Source organism: Malania oleifera, chromosome 12, assembly GCF_029873635.1.
Source record: "Malania oleifera isolate guangnan ecotype guangnan chromosome 12, ASM2987363v1, whole genome shotgun sequence".
NCBI lineage: Eukaryota > Viridiplantae > Streptophyta > Magnoliopsida > Santalales > Ximeniaceae > Malania > Malania oleifera.
The window spans coordinates 6134790-6156834 of record NC_080428.1 but is presented as its reverse complement, the minus strand read 5'-3'; the positions used below and the strand labels follow the sequence as shown (position 1 = coordinate 6156834).

Genomic DNA, 22045 nt, shown 5'->3' with positions numbered 1-22045 from the left:
GGAATCTTAAAAAGGGGCAAATAATACAAGGGGTTTCTTTTTTTTGGAAAAAGAGGGCGGCACCTCCTATCTTTATTAGAAATCCCTCACTTATGGCGGAGGAATACTGTGGTTCCAACCTTGAGACTTGGGGAAAACAAAATCAAACCCCAAGAATCTAAAACTAACTTAACCAACTTATTCAAAACCAATAAACCAATGACCAACAACCAAACAAATAAATAAGAACTAAACAACTATAAGTGGGAAACAAACAAAAACTTCGGAAGATCTCGAGGAATAAACCAACCACTCCAACCTTCACAAACACCAGCTCAAAGCATCACGAACGTAAGGAAAGAAATCCCAACAAATCCAATCGAATCATTCCCCTGACTTCCTGTGGAAGCTCATCCTAGCAACTATATGATCGAGATATACCAGATTCACCCTGCTTGGCAAAGAAATCCACACTATGATTTGCCTCCCTGTAAACATGTTCCACTTTGTAATGTATGCCTCTCAATGCTAACACAAGCTCTTCCCACAATTCCCATAAGTTCCAAGCCGAACACTTCCCAGAATTAATCCACTGAACCAACAAAGCAGAGTCACAGGCAATCTCCACTTGATAAAATCCGAAATCTTTGCACAAATTAATCTCTATAATAATCGTTTTCAATTCAACCATATTATTGGTTCCATAACCCAGTAATGAGGAAAAAACTGCTTTAAATAATCCTCTTTCATCTCTTATCATGCCTCCACCACCATAATTACTTGGGTTACCTCTACAACTTCCATCCACATTCAACTTAACCCAACCTATCTCAAGTTTACACCATCTGACTTCACGAGGAAGACGAACCCTCACATTTTTAACTTGAATATCCAAAGCACGAAGGACTGCAATATCCGTGCAAGAAGCAGGTGCACATTTAGTTAACTTGTCCGAAATGGATCTCAACCAATATTTAATATCAAGCCACACAGTACTCACCAAATCATGAATTGCTTCCATCCTGACTCTACATTGACGAGTCCAAAGTCTCCAAATGATGAGACTAGGTATGAGACCTACCAAAATGCCTAACTGTGAGGCCCATCTTGCACAACTAAACTAGAAATTAACTTTGACTTTCCATGTATTCATTGCCATACAACTAACACCCAACGCCACTGCTGCTTGTTTTCATACCTCCAGAGCAAAAGAACTCGTGCAAAACACATGGTCTAGAGATTCAATCTTGGCATTTGAACAACAATCACACAGGGAGACCATTTGAACACCTACTTCTTGAATACGAGTATCAACCGGAAGACAAGCGAACCAAGACTTCCACATACAAATTGACACCCGTTTGGCAACATAGGATGCCAGATCCATTTTGAAACTAAGAATTCCTCTTTACGCTCCCTTATAATTTCCCAAGCACTTGCCGTGATAAATTTCCCATCTGTTGAAGGTTCCCAAATTATTGTATCTGGACTCTCCTTGCAAGAAATAGCAAAGTTCATTACTTCCTCAGCTTGTTCTTCACCCAATAGATCCACTAATAAATCAACATTCCACCCATCTCTATCCCAACAATCTCGTGTTCGTAGCTTATGGTTTCTAATTTCCTGAACCTTAGCACAAAGGGGACCGGAGGCTAACCATCGATCAAACCAGAAAGAGGCTAACACTTCTTTAATTTGAACATGAACATGCTCTAATACTTCAGGTATCACACGAGCAATCGATCTCCAAAATCTGGTTCCTTTATCTGGCATTATTTCTCTCAAGTGGTGTCTATTATTCAAATACTTGGCTTTAAAAAATTGAGTCCACAGATTATCCATAGTTAACAATCTCCACACAAACTTCATACGCAATGATTTTTTTACTTCCTCAAAATCCCTAATACCCAAACCACCCTCACAAATAGGCCTACATATATTAGGCCAGGAACACCATTTCCTTTTTCTTTTATCATTTACTCCACTCCAAAAAAAATTCGATAGCACAGAATTTAACTTTGTGAAGACAATATTAGGGATGTCAATTACCACCAATTGATGAACCGCCATTGATGATAATACATGCTTAATTAAAACTAAGCAGCCCCCTTGAGATAAAAGCTTAAATTTCCAACCCGCTATCTTTTTTCTCAATTTAGCAACTAGAGGCTCTAAACTACAGGCCATAAGACGACCTGATACCAAAGGAACACCCAAGTATGTAGTAGGGAACCCTCCTTCCGTGAAGCCAGTCAACCTTAACAAGGATCTCTTCCGAGCATAAGTAATTCTCTTTGACAAAAAAATACTTGACTTGTCTTTATTTATCATTTGACCAGACCAATCCTCATATTTCTTAAGAGACTTCATAAGCATTCGAATGGAACTTTTCTTACCATTGGCAAAAATAAGAATGTCATCCGCATAAAGTAGGTGAGATACCAAAGGCGCCCCACGAGGATGATAGCAAGCCCCTATCTTATTCTCCATAAAATTTTTCTTTAGAAGTCGAGAAAGAACTTCCTGTAAAATAATAAACAGATAAGAAGATAGAGGGTCTCCTTGGCGAAGCCCTCGAGAAGGTTTAAAGAAACCTTTATAAGTGTCATTCATCATAATGGAGAACCAGGGAGAGGAAACACATTCCGCCACTAAACCACAAAATCTCTGGGAGCATCCAAAGCTTTTCAGAACCAAGTTTAAAAAATCTCAATCGACCATATCATAAGCCTTAGCCATGTCTACTTTGATCATTACATTTCCACCATTAGACTTCTTATGCAGAGAATGAACCATTTCTTGTACCAATGTAATATTTTCAAATATACTTCTATCGGGAATGAAAGCTCCTTGCTCCAGAGAAATCAATGCTAACAATAAACCTGTCATACTTGCAACAATAATTTTTGCAAAAAATTTTGTAGATAACACTACAAAGACTAATAGGCCTGAACTTGTCAAAACTCTGGCGATTTTGAACTTTTGGGATTAGAACAATGTAAGATACAGAATAGAATCTAGGAAGAGGAGACCCAGCAAAAAAATCTCTAGCTACATCGATCACCTCTTCTTTTACAATATCTCAACAATCATGGAAAAAAGTCGAACCAAAACCATCCGGACCTAGGCTACTATTTCTCGGGATAGAAAGAATAGCATCCCTTACCTCCACCTCAAACGAAGCATGACAAAGAGCAATATTCTCCTCTTCAGAAACCATAGGAGATATAATATCATCAAGATAAGCTGCTCGACTGGGTCTTGCACCTGTTAAGAAAGTTTGAAAATACCTTACTACACCATCATGAACAGTCTCCACAGAATCCAACACTTCTCCATTCGGAAGCTTCAATGAATGAATCATAGCCTTCTTCCTCTTTTGGTTCACAAATGCATAAAAGAACTTTGTATTATTATCCCCCACCTCCAACCACTTCTTTTTGGCTAGCTGAGAAATACGAATCTCCTCCCTCTCTTCCCAAGCTTCCAACTCGAGTTTAGAAAGGAAGAAATCTTCCTCAATTTCTGGTGAAAACCTTTCCTAAAGCTAAGCCTCTAGAACCTTCATACTTTCCTCCAATTTTTTAATGTTTTGATGCACATGTCCAAATACCTGCTTGTTCCAGTTTCGGATTGCAACTTTCGTATGCTTCAATTTAGCAGCAAGTCTAACTAAACCCGTGCCATGGGATTCCTCCCTCCAGGCTTCCTCCACGCAAGACTTAAAATACTGATGAGTGCTCCACATATTTTGATACCTAAAGGGAGAAGGACCATATCGATGCAAATTTCTATGAAACCGAATAATCAATGGGTTATGATCTGAAGTCCTCCTATTTCCATACTCAAAATAAATATTTGGCAAAGATTGAAGAAGAGACGAATTATAGAGGACCCTATCTAGTTTTGCCCAACTCCGAGAATTTCCATTGTGACCATTACACCAAGAGATGTTGTTGCCTGTACCAACCAAATCCATAAGACCATAGTTGTCCACGCAAGTATTAAATTCCTCCATAGCCAATAACGGCCTCGTATGACCACCAATACGTTCCGAATCTGAACGGATGATATTAAAATCTCCCACCACTAACCAAGGTAAATCATCCCTATTTACAAACTCCAAATCATTCCAAAGTTCCCGGCGATCTGTTTGACGACATTTAGCATAAACAAATGAAGCCAAGAAATTCTGGTACACATAGCTAAAAATACTCGAAATAACTTGATCAGACATATGTTGTAACTCAAAGTGCACTTCCTCTTCCCAAAACATCCAAAGTTTACCCCCCACCAATGCATTCGCACAAAAATTCAGAAAATTTAGAAAACCAGCCCATTGTGACATCAAACTTTCATCAGAAAATGGCTCTGAAAGAACCAAAATAGAAGGCGAAAATTTCCTCGTTAACTTTTGTAAACGGCTTTTAGACGTGCCTAAACCCCGCACGTTCCACACTAGAATTGTATTAATCATGAATCAAGTTTCTTGGGACGGGTAATAACCCGTTGAGACCTCTTCTCACTTTACCTTCAACTTAACAAGCCGAACATGTAAATCATCATCCGAACAATAGCCTTTTTCCAATGGGAGTTTCTCCAAAGTATTTGTCTCCACCTCCCTATCCAATTCACAATTATGTAGGACATACCTGGGCATGATTGTACACTCTTGTTCCAAGATTTCTAAAACCAGGTTACAAGATGTCAACAACTAATCACGCACTACTATAACATGTTCCACTATCAACATATCAGCGTCAAGAGCACCCAGGACTGGTTCAACAATCTCCTCCCTCTGCTCAATCTCATAATGTTTTGTGCTCATCTGCAAAATCATTGCACCCTCTTGAACATGATCTACCTCTAAAGGTTCTTCAACAATGCATGGATCTATCAATTCTCTCTGAACTTCTTTCCCTTTATCCAAATGCTTCACACGCCAAACTTCTTGTCGATTTTCTTGTCTAGCATTTTTCATATCCTTACGTCTATCCCCATTTTTCTATTTCCTTTCACCCACTCGGCATACCACCTTTAAATGCCCTTGTCTATGACTTTTCTCACAATAAAATCCTTACTTTTCATACCTCACTTCCAAATTTTCTGATTTGCAGAAACAACAATCGGGAAAGCATCCACCTGATCTGCCAATAAATCCACCTCCACGCACATTCTTGCACTTGTAGCCCTAGTTTGGTTAAGCATAGCATTGTCAGTTCCCAGATATCGACCAAACCTTGTGGCTAGAATCTGTAAACAATCAAGTCTGTACATGTGCATTGGAAGACCAGGGAGAAATAACCATTGAGGGGCCAAGGATGGTTCCTGCTTCAGATTGAAATCCTCTGTCCATCGAAAAAGACGAAACGAAAACCTAGCCAAAATCCTTCCTTCACGAGACCATCCATGAAGAAAATCTCGTTCATTATTCATCAGAACCAGTACGTGAAAATCATCCATGAAACTAACACAAGGGATCTCCAAAAGGCCCCAAGACTTTATGATAATTAAACGAATAACGTCAATGAATGGCCTAGAGCGTAAAAATTTCAAAACTAACGCAAATCAGAAATCTTCCGCCACTTTTTTCATCTCAGCCTCAGAGAAAATGAATCCAATCTCTCCATCTACATCAACAGGATATCTCATGGCTAGTTTGAAAGACAAAGACAACGGGTTAACAGCATGAGAACGTGATACTACATGGGCATATGAAGAAAGTCCTGAACCACCTTTCGAAAGAGGCCCCACTGGTAGAGGATCCCCCAGAGGGTCGACGGGCGCCGCCATCGTAGGCGCCTAATTTAAGCAAAACCCTAGACCGTGCGATGGTTGAAGAGAGGCATACCTGATTAAGGAATTCAATGTCCTGGAGATTCGGTAGGCAGCGAGATGGGAAGTGACAGCGGCGGTGAGACAAAGAACCGGGAAAGGAGGTCATCGGCCTCAATCCCCTTCTCCTTGAAATTAGGTCACGTGGATGGAGAGAGGACCAAACCAAAATAGTTTGGGAGCATCAATCATGAAACAATGAACGGGAAGGATTAAGTGACAGATATGGTTTGAGAGGCAAGTGGCAGTCACAATAGTGCACTGAAACTAGGGAGAGAGGGGACAGATCTGATGAGTAAACTTCGAGACGAGGGAGAGAGACTCTCAAAGTCGGCCTAGGCATCACGTTGGAAAGAGAGGAACAGCTAGGGAGAGATGATGGACTAGTCGTCTAGACGGAAGAGCTCGCCGGAGAGGATTTGAGTTTTGGCGCCCTAGATTTGGGGTTGATGGAGCAGATCAGAAGAGATGATTAATCCCCCATTCGAGTGGCCCTCTACGACGATCTCGGGCTACCAACCTCAGGAGCAATAGTTTAGGGTTTATTGGTCCTCAATCATTTATTCTCCAGTAACAGTCTTGGTCGTGTTTGATGTGCAGTTCAAGTCTAGGGCATACCTACACCTAGAACATGGAACGTTCTGGTTCATGGAATGGGAATGGGTTGCACCAGGACACTAGCTCTAAAATGTGGAACACTGTATAATACAAGGGGTTTGAAGAAAGACAAGCATGAATAAGACTAGAGTTGTCAACAGGGCTACCACCTAAGGGGACACCAAGCATAGTAGTTAGAGGCGCGAGGCGAGCCGAGGCGCAAAGGGTCTTTGAAGCCGAGGTGCGAAGCAAAGGCGCGCGCCTCATGAAGGTGAGGCGCACAATTATTAAAATGGGGTAAAATGTCTATTTGGGGTAATTGATATATGAACATATGAATATCTAGCAATATTAGAATTTAAAATGCCAAAAAACTCAATTACAAAATTAAAAATTTAGCCCAAAAGCATCAACAATTCAACATAGTTCAACATCAAAAGAAAATAGTACAAATCAAAAAATAGTAGCTATATTTCAATAAAATAAATAAATATTATGTATTAGTTATAATTTATAAACTCACATTAATTAAACTAAATATTACAAATTAAAAAATAGTAGCTAAATTTCAGTAAAAAGAATAAATATTATGTATTAGTTATAACTTATAAACTTGCATTAATTAAACTAAATATTTAATTAGTAATTACATATAAAGAAGAAGAAGAAAAAGAGTAGCCAAATTTCAATAAAAAGAATAAATATTATGTATTAGTTATAATTTATAAACTTACATTAATTAAACTAAATATTACAAATTTAAAAACAGTAGGTAAATTTCAGTAAAATAAATAAATATTATGTATTAGTTATAATTTATAAGCTTAAATTAATTAAAGAAAATATTTAATTTATAAGCTTACATATAAAGAAAAGAAAAAGAGAAGCAGCAGGCAGTAGTCAGCAGCACGCAGCACGCAACAAGCAGGCAGCAGGAAGAAGAAGAAGAAGAAGAAGAAAAAGAGAAGCAGAAGGCAGCAGGCAGCAGGCAGCAGTCAGCAGCTCGTAGCACGCAACAAGCAGGGAGCAGGAAGAAGAAGAAGAAGAACTCGCGAGGGCTCCTGCTGGCTGGAAACAAAGTCGCGAAGGGTCGTGCTTCTTCAAAATGTCAAAGACGAACTCACGATCCTGGTTCGAAGCTCGAAGACGAAGTAGCGAAGGCTCCCAGCTGGTTCGAAGGCTCGCCGACGAGCTCACGTTGCTGGTTCGAAGGATCGCGAAGGCTCCTGCTGGTTCGAATGTGCAAGACGAACTCACGAAGGGCTGAGAGGGGCGAGGGCTATGTTCGTTTGAGTCGAAGGAGGGCTACGGGTCTGGCTGTGGCTATTTCTCTACTTTAAATGACTAAAAATTCACAAGGCGCGATTCACTGCGCCTATCGCCCTAGTGCGCCTCGTCTCGCCTAGCGTCGCCTCTTGCAGGTCGCCTCGCCTCACCTGGTTTGAGGCACAAGCCTCTTTGCTTCACTGCGCCTTGCACCTGAGGCGCGCTTTTAACTACTATGACACCAAGATAAGTTATAGGCGAACTCAGAACATCACAGCCTGCTAACCTAAGACGTGAGTTAATCCCTATACTCACAATGCCACTCTTAGAGAAGGTAATCCTTAAGGCCTGAAACTTTTTCAAACGACTGCAAATGGTTAGCAAAATGGAGAAACTTCCAATATCTTCTGCAAGAAAAAAATGGTGTCATCTGCAACTACAAATGTGATATGGGTAAGTTCTCATGGCCCACAATAATACCTTCCAATAAACCCCTATCAATCTCTCTTCCAATCATTATACTCAATGCAACAACCACACTAATGAAAAGGAAAGGAGGTAGAGGATCTCCTTATCTCAGACCCCTAAAAGCTGTTAACCAATATTTAGCATCATCTTTCGCCAGGACACAAAAAACTGGTGCTGATGCACCTGCAAATCTATTTCCTCGATCTCATCCCAAAACCTTTTCTGACCATCATTCTACCTAACAAACCTCAAGTAACTTGATTGTAATCTTTTCCAAAATCCTGCTTCAAAACCAAACCCTCTTTTTCCTTCAAACAGCATCTTCCATAGCCTCATTGGCTACCAAAGCTATATCCAGAATCTCTGAGTCGAGCTATCACCTTAAATGGAATAGGGACACACAGCCCCTTATTGCCAACAAACACTTAACTGTTGGAAATGTTATTCGCAAAGACACTAGCCAATCTCTTGGGTAAACTTTAGTAAGTGCAAAGGCTTGATATAACTTGTTGGCCCACAACCTAACAGCTTAAGCTTCTAGGTGAAATGGTAATCTAATCAGAAATGGTCACCAAGAGGTCTTGGGTTCCAAGCCTTATTGCCCGAGTTTAATGTAAATTCATTAAAACAAAATTATTGTGTTCCCAATATGGGTGTTATTCATTGTTTGGTTGTCTCTCCACGTGCTCTTGGGCTGCACGTGCAAGGGAGTGTTGAGGCTTGACATATATCGTTGACTCACAACCTAATAGCTTAAGTTTTTAGATAAAGTGGTAATCTAATAGTAAGGATCCTATACACACTAGTCCCCAGGATAATAGGCCTGAAATCCTTGATGCTAGCAGCACAATCATTTTTGGGCACCAAGATAACAATATTTGGATTAATGCTCCCATCCAGAACCCCATTATGAAAAAAGTAATGAAAAAATCTAATATCATCCTTCAAAAGATCCCAAAGATCCTGAAAAACGCCATTATAAACCCATCTACCCCAGGAGCTATCTCTCTATCCATTTCACTGCACCTCCAAAGTCCTCAAAACGCCTCTATCCACCATCTCAACTAGAACATCGTAAAATAACGATAATGGCCTCAATCTCAATCATCCAATTTAAAATTAAGTCATTTTTGCATAACAAACAGATGGTTCAACAAAATATCACATAATGCTTCATTGCGGTTTGACTTGAATATCAGCTCATAAGGCATGTGCTAATCATATCATGTGGGAACTGCAAATGACACTGCACTCCCAACCACACCCTTAAAATGTGCAATGGAAAAAGAGCTGGTCTCAAACTAGATTTTTCCCTCCAAATCAAAAATCCATTCTAACTGGGAATCATTGAGTTGTCAGGAACTCTTACCAAAGTCCAACAATGTCCATGAATTGGGCTTCAAGTCCCCAGATGCAAATTTTCCGTACTTATTCTCAGCTAAATCTCTGATCTTCGACCTGCATTAGAACAAATGGTCAATCCAAGCATCGCCTACAAAACTTGAGTTTTATAAGGTATCATAGCACAATATACAACAATGAAGTCAAAGGTGCAGACCATACCCAATAGCATCAATTTGAGGTCGAGAATATGCTGTAGCAATGATGAAAAAGCTAGTCCAATACACTAGAGGCTTCACAAAGAGAACCCTTATATCTGCAGCCTTCACCTCATTTGCAACCTTGGCCATAGCCACAGCAACTATAGAAGAAACACTAAGCATCATTTCAATGGTAGTTTTACAAACAAGACAGAAAAGTAACAAGAATGGAGACTAACAGATGCAATGCAACAAAATTATACGAAATCACTAAACATGACAAGAAGAGGGGTTAAGCACATGCCAACCAGTCTGAGTAGAAGGCTTTAATAAATAAAATACCGAAGTAATAGCAACCCAGGGATTGCAACAAAAAAAGGCAGTCACCAAAATGAGAAGTGGAAGTAGGACACAGCATGGGAGATGAGGCAGAAAATTTTGTCCAAAAATTGTGGGTGGAAATTTCCAGTGGGAAAATCACTTAGCATCCAGCAACAAAGTTTTCTAAAATGAAAATAATAGTAGAGAAGTTCTATGAGTAACCAAAACACGAAATTTCGTACATATAATAAAGAAAACTTAAATAATTTTTTATGATTTGTTGTACGAAAAAGACCTTGAGAAACGAAAGTACAAGGGAGATTTGTGTCAAACTTGCTTCTCAAAAATTTACAAGAAATTTCCAAGCATTTCAATGAAGCTTTCTAAACTTCTACTAAAAATTACTAGAACTTCCCCAAAACCTTTAGTGCCAGGCCACTTGTGGGCAATAGTTTTTCATCTCACAATATTAGTTTTTCAAAGAAACTACAAATAAGCCACCTTATTTTTATCTTCTTCAAAGTTTGCCAAACTTTGTATGAAAAACTTGGGAAAAAACTTCATTCTCTATGTTTTTCTACCTTTTTTTCTATGTTTTCCAAAGTTTACTAAAATTTGTATGAAAATTTTGGAAAATAAACTTTTTATACATGGTTTTCAAGTTTTTTATACAACTTATAGAATAATTTATAAAATTAGAAGGCAAGGTGTCTTTTTTGTAATTATTTGGAAAGATATACATGGGATTTGCAACTTCATAGACCACTTCATGCGGTGGGATATTTCCCTAATCCTAATTAAGTTGCATTATCCAAAAACTAAATAAATATAGTAACATGTTATGTGAGCAGTGAGCCTATTAACTATTCATTTGTTTTTACCACTTCTTTTATTCGTAGGTTCTAATATAGTTATGGCTTTAATGCAGGCATGGAAGTCAAAATTGGTCTGCATAACACAAATGAAAAAATGTATCTAGATGTTGAAACAAGGATCAAGATTAATCAAAAATTGGAGAAATTTCAAAAAAGCCAAAGGGATGATTGGTTTAACATGGCTACTAACAAGAGACAAGAAACAATCTGATATTATATCAATTCAATAGTTTCCTACTCACCTTTACAACAACTTTCTCAATTTTTAGTCTTTCTTTTTTGGTTCATAGTCATAAATACAACATGATATCTATTCATTTTTCTTTTTTATCGTATATATGGTGGGAGAGCTATGGAAAGGAGTGAAAGGAGCTTCAAAGAATTGCAATATGAGTCCTTAGCCTCACATGTAGTGCCATGGGATGTGAGAGAAACTGGAGCACATTTGACCATGTCCACTCCAAAAAAAAACGGAATCAATTGGAACAACAAAGACTCAATGCGTCTGCCTTTGTTAAGTACGACAATCAATTAGAGCTAAGGCAAGCGAGGAGGCAACAAAACAGTGAGACATATGATCCAATTTGTTTATTGGACATGGAATCATATGATGAATGGATTGCTGAAAAGGAAGGCCTTTGTCTACCTGAAGACATTTGATGGATGAATGTCAATGAGTGCTTTGAAGAAAATGGAGGAGTTTGACATGGCAAGAAAAGAAAGAGAGGTATGAGTTCTATGACTTAAGACTTTATATTTGCTTCTCTCTAAGCAATTAGTTTATGAATGGAGGATGAAGTTTTAAAAATAATTGTCATATTTTAATAATTTTATAATGACATGATTATGTAGGACCAAGGAAAGTAAGATTTGATTGTAGAGGAAAAGGCAAAAATGTTGAAGAAAATGACATTGAGCTGATTGACGATGAGAAAGGTGATGAAGAAAAAAAGGAACAAGAAGAGATGATTGTGGTAGAGAATGATGATGACAATGACCTTGCATTAGGGAAGTGGGATGATGAATGATGATGCACCACATTTCACATTAGTAGTCTATGTTTTATAGATGGTTTAGAGTCTATTTTATTTTGTTTTATGAATATGAGATGTGGGCTTCTAAATATCTTATTTTGTTTTTAAATATGACATCTCATAGCTTGTGTGTTAGACTCATAGTTTTATGGAAAACTACCATAACTTGATACTTGATAGAGATGGGATGGATAGATCATGGTACATCTTTTTGTATATGGTTAGTTTTTCCTTTATATAAATATGCGTAGAATTAATAGATCATGGTAGGTTTTAGACCTACAAAACTTGCTTCAAAGGAAAGTGTCATTCTAGTTAACAATATGATCAAGTTTTGCAAGTATGAATAGGGATAAAGCTCCAGCGCTGGATGGATTCAATTTGGATTTTTTTCAAGATTGTTGGGCATTGATTAAGGATGACTTGACGAAGGTTTTTAGTGAATTCTATTGGAATGGAATTTTATGCAAGAGTATTAACTCTACCTTCATAACTTTGGTGCCTAAGAAAAGAAAGTATATCAGGAAATCTGATTATAGACCTATTAGTCCAGTATCCAGCGTTTATAAAATAATCACTAAAGTACTAGCCAGAAGGTTAGGTGTGGTTCTTGAGAAGTCTATTACCCAAAATGCTTTCATTTGGGTAGGGGTTTGGGTGGGGGGGGGGGGGGGGGACAGATAGTGGACGATAGTGGACGTGATTTTGATTCTGAATGAATTCGTTGAGCATATTAAAAGAAGGAACAAGAAGGAGCTTATTTTTAGGTTGGATTTGAGAAAACCTATGATAGGGCAAGTTGGAATTTCTTGGATAAGATTTTCATGAAGAAGGGTTTTGGAGAGAGATGGCGAAGGTAGATGAAAGGTTTATGTCAAATGTGTTTTATTTGGTGTTAGTGAACAAGGAGCCTAAATCTTGGTTCAGAGCTATAAGGGGGTAGACAAGGAGACCTTGTTACCCTTTTTTGTTCGTTTTAGTGGCAGATGCCTTGAGTAGGATGGTTGATAGAGCTGTGGTTAGAGATTTAGATAAATGTCTGCAAGTGGGGAGGGAGGAAGTAATGGTTTCACATTTTAGTTTGCTGACGATATTATCTTCTTCTTAAAGGATCATAGGTCATCGTTTTTGAATATTCTAGAGCTTCTTCATATATTCGAAGGGGTTTCAGGGCTTAAGATCAATTTGGGGAAGAGCGGTATCACCACAATTAATTTGTTGAAGAAGCATGGTAGGGAGTTATCCTTGGAGGTAGGTTGCGTCTCTTCAGATTGGCCGTTATCTTATTTAGGAGTTCCTTTCGGGGGTAATCCTAGATCCACTAGTTTTTGGGACCCTGTTTTCAAGAATGTCTAAGCGATTAGATGTGGTTGGAATGGTGCTTTTTTTTCTTTAGGAGGTAGGGTTACTATCATTCAAGCTTATCTTCCTAGTATCCTGCTGTATTTTCTGTCTATTTTCAAGATTCCTATAGGGATGGCTAGTAGGATCGAGTGGTCCTTTACCTTCTTGAGATTTTCACTTTAGGAAACCCTTAAATGACAGGGAGATGGAGGAGCTATCCTCCATGTTAGTCTTCTTGCATAATTGTTGAGTCTCATTGGAATCTGATAGCCATTCTTGGTCTTTGGATCCCTCAGGGTTTTATTCCTGCAAATCTTTTTGTGAGTTCTTGACTAGCTCTGGTTTTTCTTTTCCTCTCTATAAAACTGTCTGGAAGGCCAAAGTTCCCTCTAAAATCAAAGGTTTTCTATGGCTGGTTGTGACTTGTTATAGATCAGACGACCGTTAAAGGCTCTCTCCAAACGTATGTGTGCTTTGTTTTAATTTCTCTGAAACTGCTCCACATCTTTTCTTACATTGTGATTTCGCCCGGAGGATTTGCAACAAGCTATTTAATTATTTTGGGGAATGTTGGGTTTGACCAAAGACAGTGGAGGGGTTTTTGGCAATTCATTTTTCTGGTTTTGGCAGGAAAAAGGAGGGTAGGAGTTATGGAATTGGTCCTTATTTGCTGTAATTGGGGTTTGTGGATGGAACAAAACGCATGCATTTTTCCAGGGAAGAAGTCGTCACTTTTGCTGGTATGGGGGAAGATTCACCATTTGGCTTCTCTTTGGTGTGTGGGTAATGGGAATTTCAGGGGAATATGTTTTTTGGTTATTTCAGTGTGATTGGCTTTCCTTGTTGAATTGATATGCCTGCTGATTATTTCGGGATGTTTCTAGTGTTCTTTTGGTTCTTCATTTTTTATTTTTCTAGGGTAACCCAGAGTTTTGAAAGGAGATGCTTTACTCTCCTTCTTGTACATTCCTATTCTGTCAATGAAATTCTTTTGTTATCCAAAAATGATTGATCCATATTTGTTGATATTTCAATGTGTTTTGCTATTTTATTTTTGTTGTACATGAGTGCATGTCATTTGGAATCCTTTCCAAAATTTTCTACCAAATCTTACGATTCAATTCAATTCTCGATACACTATATTGGAATTTCGTCACAATTCAATTCTCGTTTTTGACAACTATGCAAGAGAACATGACCTTACGTGTCCAAAAGTATTGGATTTCCACAAGCTTCTTCCAAGGTAGGTTTCTTAAGAAGCGTGTATTTTCCCTAAACTAAGAACCATGGATAACAGACAAAAAACATTGGCTTTCCCAGCACATTACATAAAAATAAAACACACCACCAACAGCAGCTTTCATAGTAAAAAAAGACACCATCAAGAATGCCTTTCCTTTCAACAACCTTTTACTCTTCAGCACTAGAAAGCTCACCAATAAAACAGTTAAACTTACCTAGTTTATTCAATTAGGGTTCAAATCAAAAACACACCATCAAGAATGCCTTTCCTTTCAACAACCTTTTACTCTTCAGCAATAGAAAGCTCACCAATAAAACAGTTGAACTTACCTAGTTTATTCAAGTAAGGTTCAAATCGTTGTCTTATCTTGTATTCATACCATATTGCATGCCAACATCATTGCTTCCTTGGGGGTTATTAATTTTTATTATCCTCCCTGGAAGGACTATTCTTTTTTACTTTGTAGCACACACACTAAATATGCCATGTTTTTTTAGTAATTAGTAAAAATAGTAGCAACTACAAGCACAATGATAGAATTAATAATAATTACCATGGTAGTAATGATGTTTATAATGATGGTGACAATGACAATAACCATTGTTCGATCACCACCAATTGAAAAATGAAAATTTATATTAAACAAAAGGTTATGCTGCAAAAATTTAACGTGGCTCAAGTCCCAATCCTTGAATCACCAACTAGGAAACCACCCTGCTTTTCTTGCAATCACAAAAAAATGACACTTTGGAGACTCAAGGTGGCCTCCAAGGACCTTCTTTGATGGCCAAGTCAACCAACTTGTTAATATTTACGCAATTATATAGTGTATGTGAGCTTCAGTTTGAAATGGACATAGCTTTATTTTATATAGGTGGGTGATCAAGTAAGTTATAGGCATTCGATTGAATTGTACTCAATTGTATTAATTTGGCTGATTGCACCAATGGTGACTAACCAGCCATCACCTTCACTATGGCTTTTATGTTCGTTGCTAATTATGACTAATTTTAGGGGGATTAGCCATGTGAAACTCTTCAAATAGTCTTTAAGCCTTTTTTTTGGTGGTTGTGCCAAATTTTTCCTCATAATTTGCCCCCCACTTCCATGTCCAAGCTTGAAGTTGGATATGGAAGCAACACTAGAGTAGGAACTGAGAATAAGTGTTCACTTCCTCCTTTTGCCTTTAGTAGGAAATGACGAAGTCTTCACTAGTTCCTTGCACCTTTAAATCGGGACACAGCCCCTATATAAATAGTAGGAACTACGAATGAGTCTTCTCCAATTCATTTTACCCTTTAGTCATGCTTACATATTTGGCTAATGAGGGCAAACTGAATTGAGGGCTTACCACAGGTTCGATTGAGGTCAAGTTGATGACAGTGAAGTTATGAGACAAATCCTCATTGAATGCTAGAGTGGTCAACATTTTCCATTCATATATTGTTGGCAACCACCTGGGTTTAGCCAGCTATTCCAAAGTTACGATATGGAAAGGCTAAGCCGATGTGTAACCAAGCTGACCTTGCAAATGTGTCAATTTTTCATTTAACTTGCAGGGATGCCTTCTAACATGTCAATATCCAAGGTGACCACACTGAGATGGCTAGTTCAACATGTCAATTACCAAACTAATTAATTTTAATGCAAACCATGCACTGGCTAATAAATTTAAATGCGCCAGCTAATTAATTTAAATTCACCCAGCTGAAAACTTTGCATCAGGCTAATTAATTTAAATGGAAAACTATGCATTAAGTCAATTCATTTAATGCACAGGACCAACTCATTTAAATGCATTAAGCTACAAATGCACCTAGCTAAGTAATTTAAATTTAGCTAGCTAATTCATTTACATGCACTAGACAAATGAATGCGAAGACCAATGAAATCACCATTCTTAGACTAATTAGAACCTTTCATGGTTTTAGATCTTTCGTCATCCAGCTACCTCGAGCAGAATCATCTTCTATGAATATATTGAAGTAATTTCCTAGATGCGAACAATATGTGGAATAGAATGACTAACTCTATCAAAAAGATAGAAAAAGAGATTTAAGGTGAATCCAAAGAAAGATTCTCCTGCAGTAAGAAAGTTGGTGGCGGGACAAGATGTCCAAAAAGCAGTAAAGACAAAAAGAAGCTAGTATAGAACATGGAAAAATTGTAGAAATACAGAAAACCAAATTGAAAGCCCAAACTTAAAAATTACAAGTAAGGAAAAGACTAAAAATATGAGAGTTATTCACAAAATTAGAGTCATGGAAGTTAGGATGGCTTTAAAGAAGATGAAAAATAAGAAATCTATAGGACCGGATAAGATCCCAACTGAAGTTTGGAAATATTTAGGGGATAATGAAAGTATATGGTGAATTAATCCATACTATTATAAAAACCAAAAAAATGTTAGGAATGGAGGAAACGCACGCTAATAACAACTATATGCAAAAACAAAGGCAATATTCAAAATTGTAATAACTATCATGGAGTTAAACCCATACAATGAAACTATGGGAAAGGATATTGAACAAATAAGCAGATTAGAAATGAGGGTTTTTATGAACCACTTTGGTTTTGTGCCTAGACGATCGATAGTAGAAGCTATTTATCATTTAAGAAAATTAATGGAGAAGTTTAGGGAAAAGAAGAGGGACTTGCATAAATTTTTTATTGACCCAAAGAAAGCCCATGATAGAAAACCTATGGAAGTTCTTTCATGAGTTTTAGAAAAAATGGAATATGCAATAAACATACTAAGGTCATCAAGGATATATATGATAAAGTAATGACTAGCGTCAGGATTGTAGGATGAGAATCTAAAAAATTTCCAATTACAATTTGTGTACATCAAGGCTCTACTTTGAGTCTTTTATCTTTTTGCTTTAGTGATTGATAAACGCACTAGGAATATCCAAAATGAGGTCTCGCATCCTATGTTGCTTGGAGCTGATATTGTCTTGACTGATGAAAGTAGGAGTAGAGTAGAATCTAGGTTAGAACCCTGAAGAAAAACTTTAGAGTCTAGATGTTTTAGGATAAGTAGAAATAAGACAAAATATATAAAATGTAATTTCAATCACATTAGGAGTAATATTGGAGATAAGATTAAACTTGATAATCAAGAAATTAATATCACTAGTAGATTTCGATACCTTGGATCTATCATGCAAGCGGAAAAGAGAAATTGAAGAGGATGTAATACATAGAATTGAAGCAAGTTGGGTAAAATGGAGGACTGCTTTAGGCATGCTATGTGATTGTAGAATACCCTTAAAATTAAAGGAAAGTTTTATACACGGATGTAAGAACAATCATGCTCTATGGATCAAACAGTTAGGCAACTAAGAAACAACATGTCCAAAAAGTGAATGTTTCTGAAATGCGAATGTAAAGGTGGATGAGTGGTATAATATTAAAAGATAAATTAAGGAACATATTCGCAATAAACTTGGCATAGCATTGGTAGAAGATAAGATAAAGGGGTGGCTTAGATGGTTTAAGCATTTGAAAGGCAAGTCAGGTAGTGCATCTGTGAGGAGTGTGCTAGTTATTGTTACTAGTATTAGAAGTAGGAATAGAACTAAAATAACATGGAATGAGATAATGAGGAAGGACTTAATAACTCTTAAGCTAGTTGAGGAAAATTGTCTCAACTGGATGAATTGGTGGAAAAGAATTCATGTAGTCGACCCCACCTGGTGGGACTTAAGGCTTGTTGTTGTTGTTGTTGTTGTATCTTTTATCTCAATCCTTATATCATATTAGCTCAGCAACCACATTGTTTTTCTTGCAATCACAAGAAAATGGTACTTTGGCGCCCAAGGTAGCCCTCTCTAAGGCCTAAGTTAGTTGAGTTTGTAATATTTACGCAATTATAGGGAGTGCATATGCTCCGGTTTGAAATGATCGTACATTGGGTTTATATAGGTGGGAGACCATGTTAGTTATGAGAATTCAATAGCATTGTATTTAATTAGCCAAACCACTAATTTTACAAATAGGTTGTTATGTTCATTAAGGTTATTACATTAATCAACGATTATGATTTAATGGGATTAGACATGTGAAACTCTTCAACCAGTCTTTAAGCCTACTTGTTGGCAGCAACCAAATTGAAAAGTTTAAATTAACCATAAATCTTGATGAATGTTACAACAATAATGAATGCAAAGGCCAATTAAATACAACTTAATTGAATTCATGTAATTGATATGATCACCCACCTATATAAACCAAAGGTATGCTCATTTCAAACCAAAGCTCATGCACTTCCTATAATTGCATAATGTTAGTAAGTTTGCTAATTTAGGCATCAAAAAGATCCCCGGGCCACTATCATTTTCTTGTCATTGCAGGAAAAACGAAGTGGTTGCCAAGCTATTGGTGGGCAAAAGGATCAAGACCAAAGATACATTTCCAGCATCAATCAGCACCATCTATGGAAAATGATTACTTTCCAATAAATCACTATAAATATTGATGCTAAAAATCGAGCTCCCTATTTATGGTTGCAAGTAGGCGTGCTCTTAAACGTGCATAATGGAGTTCCAAGAAATTGATTAACATATTCATAGAGATGATCCTGTTCAAGATAGCTGGATGATACTATGCAAGGAGTACTTTGCCTATCCAAGAATGGTGATGTTTTTGGCTTTAGCATTCACTCTACACATTTAAATGATTTAGCTCAATGCATTTAAACAATTAGCCTGGTGCAGTTAAATTGAATTAGCTTGGTGCACTGTTTTCAGCCTGTTGCATTTTAAATTAATAAGCCTAGCACATTTATCTTAAATGAATTAGCTCATTGCACAGTTTTAAGCCTAAAACATCTTAAATAAATTAGCCCAGTGCACAGTTTTCAACTTGATGCATTTTAAATTAATTAGCACGGAGCACAATTTTTCAGCTCAGTGATTCAAAATTAATTAGCTCGACAAGGTCAACTCACCAATTGACACATCAAAAAGGCCAGACCTGCAAGATCAACCCAGCAATTGACTCATCAGCAACGTTAGCGTGGTCATTGGCACGACAGCCAAGTCAGCTCAACTTTTTATACAAGAAATTGGGGACCCGACCCCAGATCAATCCGACCTTAAGTCAGCCCATCCCAGCCTCAAATCAGTCAAGCCTCAAATCAGCTATTCCCAGCCTCAAATCAATCCGGCTTCAAGTCAACTCAGCCCAACCTCAAATCAATTTTATCTTAAGTCAGCTAAGCATGACCTCATGTCAGCTTGGCTTCATTAGCCAAACATGTAAACCCACACATAGCACATTGTTAACCCTAGCATTTAAGCTTGACTAAGGGTAAAAGAAATCAGCAAAGATCTATTCTCAATTGTACTCCTTATCTAAAGGTTGTATACCAATTTTAAAGTAAAAAGAACTTGCAACGATCTATTCTCAATCACTACTCAATGCAAGAATATAAGGAACTGGAGAACACTTATTCTCAATCCATACTCCCAATCTAAGGGTAGTGTCCAGAATCAAGGGTAAAGAAAAGCCGATAAATACATTCTCAGCCTCCTACTCCCGACCTAAGTGAAGACCTTTTCATCCAACTTTGGTGCTACTTCCATATCCAGCCTCCAGCTTGGACATGGAAGTTGGGGGCAATTAATGAGGAAAACTTTGGTCACTGCCAGTCTACCACCGTCTAGGCTTAAAGACCAGATGAGGAGTTTCACATGGCTGATATCATTAATTGGCTCACAATTGTTGATGAACTAAGAACCACAATAATGTAACATCCAATCAATAAAAATTGACCAATTAAATACAATTGAATTCATGTCACTGATGTGATCCATGGTTTTAAATAGTGGTCGCGACCATTACGCAAGGAAAATTTTGGTCACTACCACCAAGTAGGCTTAAAGACCAGATGACAAGTTTCACATGGTTGATATCCTTAATTAGTGATAATTCTTGATGAACTAAAGACCATAACAATGTAACATCCAACCAATCATAATTAGCCAATTAAATACAACTGAATACAATTCAATTGAATTTATGTCATATGGTTTTAAATAGCATCCACGACCATTACGTAACGGTGTTAAGTAACAGTTTCTTGTCTTCGATACCATTACACCCCGGTAAATCGGGTGGGAAGAAAAATCCAAATCATAAAGGCCATTATGGACCGCTACTGCTACGGCCGTTATGTATCGCAAAAGGACTGCTACAGCATGGAAAAATATATATTTTTTTTATTTGTTTACTTTTTCTTCTCATTTTTAATTTTCTTTTTTCATAAATTATTCTCGACAGGCTATGTGGAAGGGGGGCTATAATGAGGATGATAATGATCCAAAATTATTTTTTATTATTCACAAGATATGCATTAATTAATAATTTGATATGCACACTATTTTGATAAAAAGAATTATTTCCATAATAATTTGATTCTTCTTTTCTATATTTTTCAGCTTCAACATTCTTTTCTTTCCTAGTTTTTACCTTGTTCAAGTTGTTAGTGCATTATTTATTTAATGATAAATTTTACGATTATATATTATAGTGTTAAAGCGTTAGTTGCAATCACATAATATAACTTGTTAGTCTAAAACTCTTAGTTTAACAAATTAAATAATAGAATTTGTTAAATTTATTGTATTATTTGTATGCCTTTGTTTCTAATAGACTAGTGGAGTGTAGGGGTGAGCAAAATTCAGTGAAAACCGAATTAACCGAATTAACCGGCCGAAATTGGTCGGTTCGGTTCGGGTAAAAATCCCGGTTCGGTCGGTTCGGTTATAATTCTACAAAATTTCGGTTAATCGGTTTCGGTTCGGTTAAGGGTAAAAAAAATTTCGGTTAACCGAATTAACCGAATTACTAATTAATTATATTTTAAATATAATTTATGACTATAAATTTTGCTTATGTAAGTGCATTAAAGAGTTTAATTAACCTATTTGGATTCTTTGTTCTATGGTAAAATATTATTTTCATTAGTAAAATTAATAAATAAGGTATTTAATTAAGTTGGATTTGGTTTTAAAAAAAAAATTTATAATTGTATTATATTTTTAACAATTAATTTTAAATAATTTCGGTTAAAATCGGTTAACCGAATTACCCGAATGGGCAATTCGGTCGGAGTCGGTTCGGTGTCCTTCGCCAATTCGGTTGGTTCGGTTAATGGTTTATATTAACCGAATTTTTCGGTTAATTCGGTTAATTACCCGAATTTAACCGAACCGACCGTTTGCTCACCCCTAGTGGAGTGTACAATGAATTTTTTTTATTAAAATTAATTTCAAGCATGTGATTAGTGAAAAAGCGAAAACACATATATCTATAATTTTTTTGTCAATAGTGATTTAAAAAGAATTTATTCCCCTTACTACACAATGTTAGTAAGTTGAACTAAATTATCCAAAATACAATAAAACTCTCTTTAAGAAGAGTTAAAAGGTTAAAACATTCAAATTTACCAATATACTTAAGGTTGTGTGTGCTCGAAAAAATTCAAGGTTGTTACAACTGCTTTTAGGTATGTAACATCCGCTACTCCTATGTCCA

At 37.0% G+C, this 22045-nt stretch overlaps 1 protein-coding gene across 3 annotated transcripts in view; it reads right to left on the bottom strand.

The window, feature by feature from the left end:
* The window catches only part of LOC131143791 (protein Iojap, chloroplastic), a 62376-nt gene that overhangs the window by 16938 nt on the left and 23393 nt on the right, over nt 1-22045 (bottom strand). For all 3 annotated transcript variants that reach the window (XM_058092129.1, XM_058092130.1, XM_058092131.1), the window contains exons 3-4: nt 9709-9847; nt 9515-9603 (exon numbers count right to left, since the gene is read on the bottom strand). In XM_058092129.1, the coding sequence (XP_057948112.1) occupies nt 9515-9603; nt 9709-9847 (228 nt within the window). The remainder of the gene's footprint in view (nt 1-9514; nt 9604-9708; nt 9848-22045) is intronic.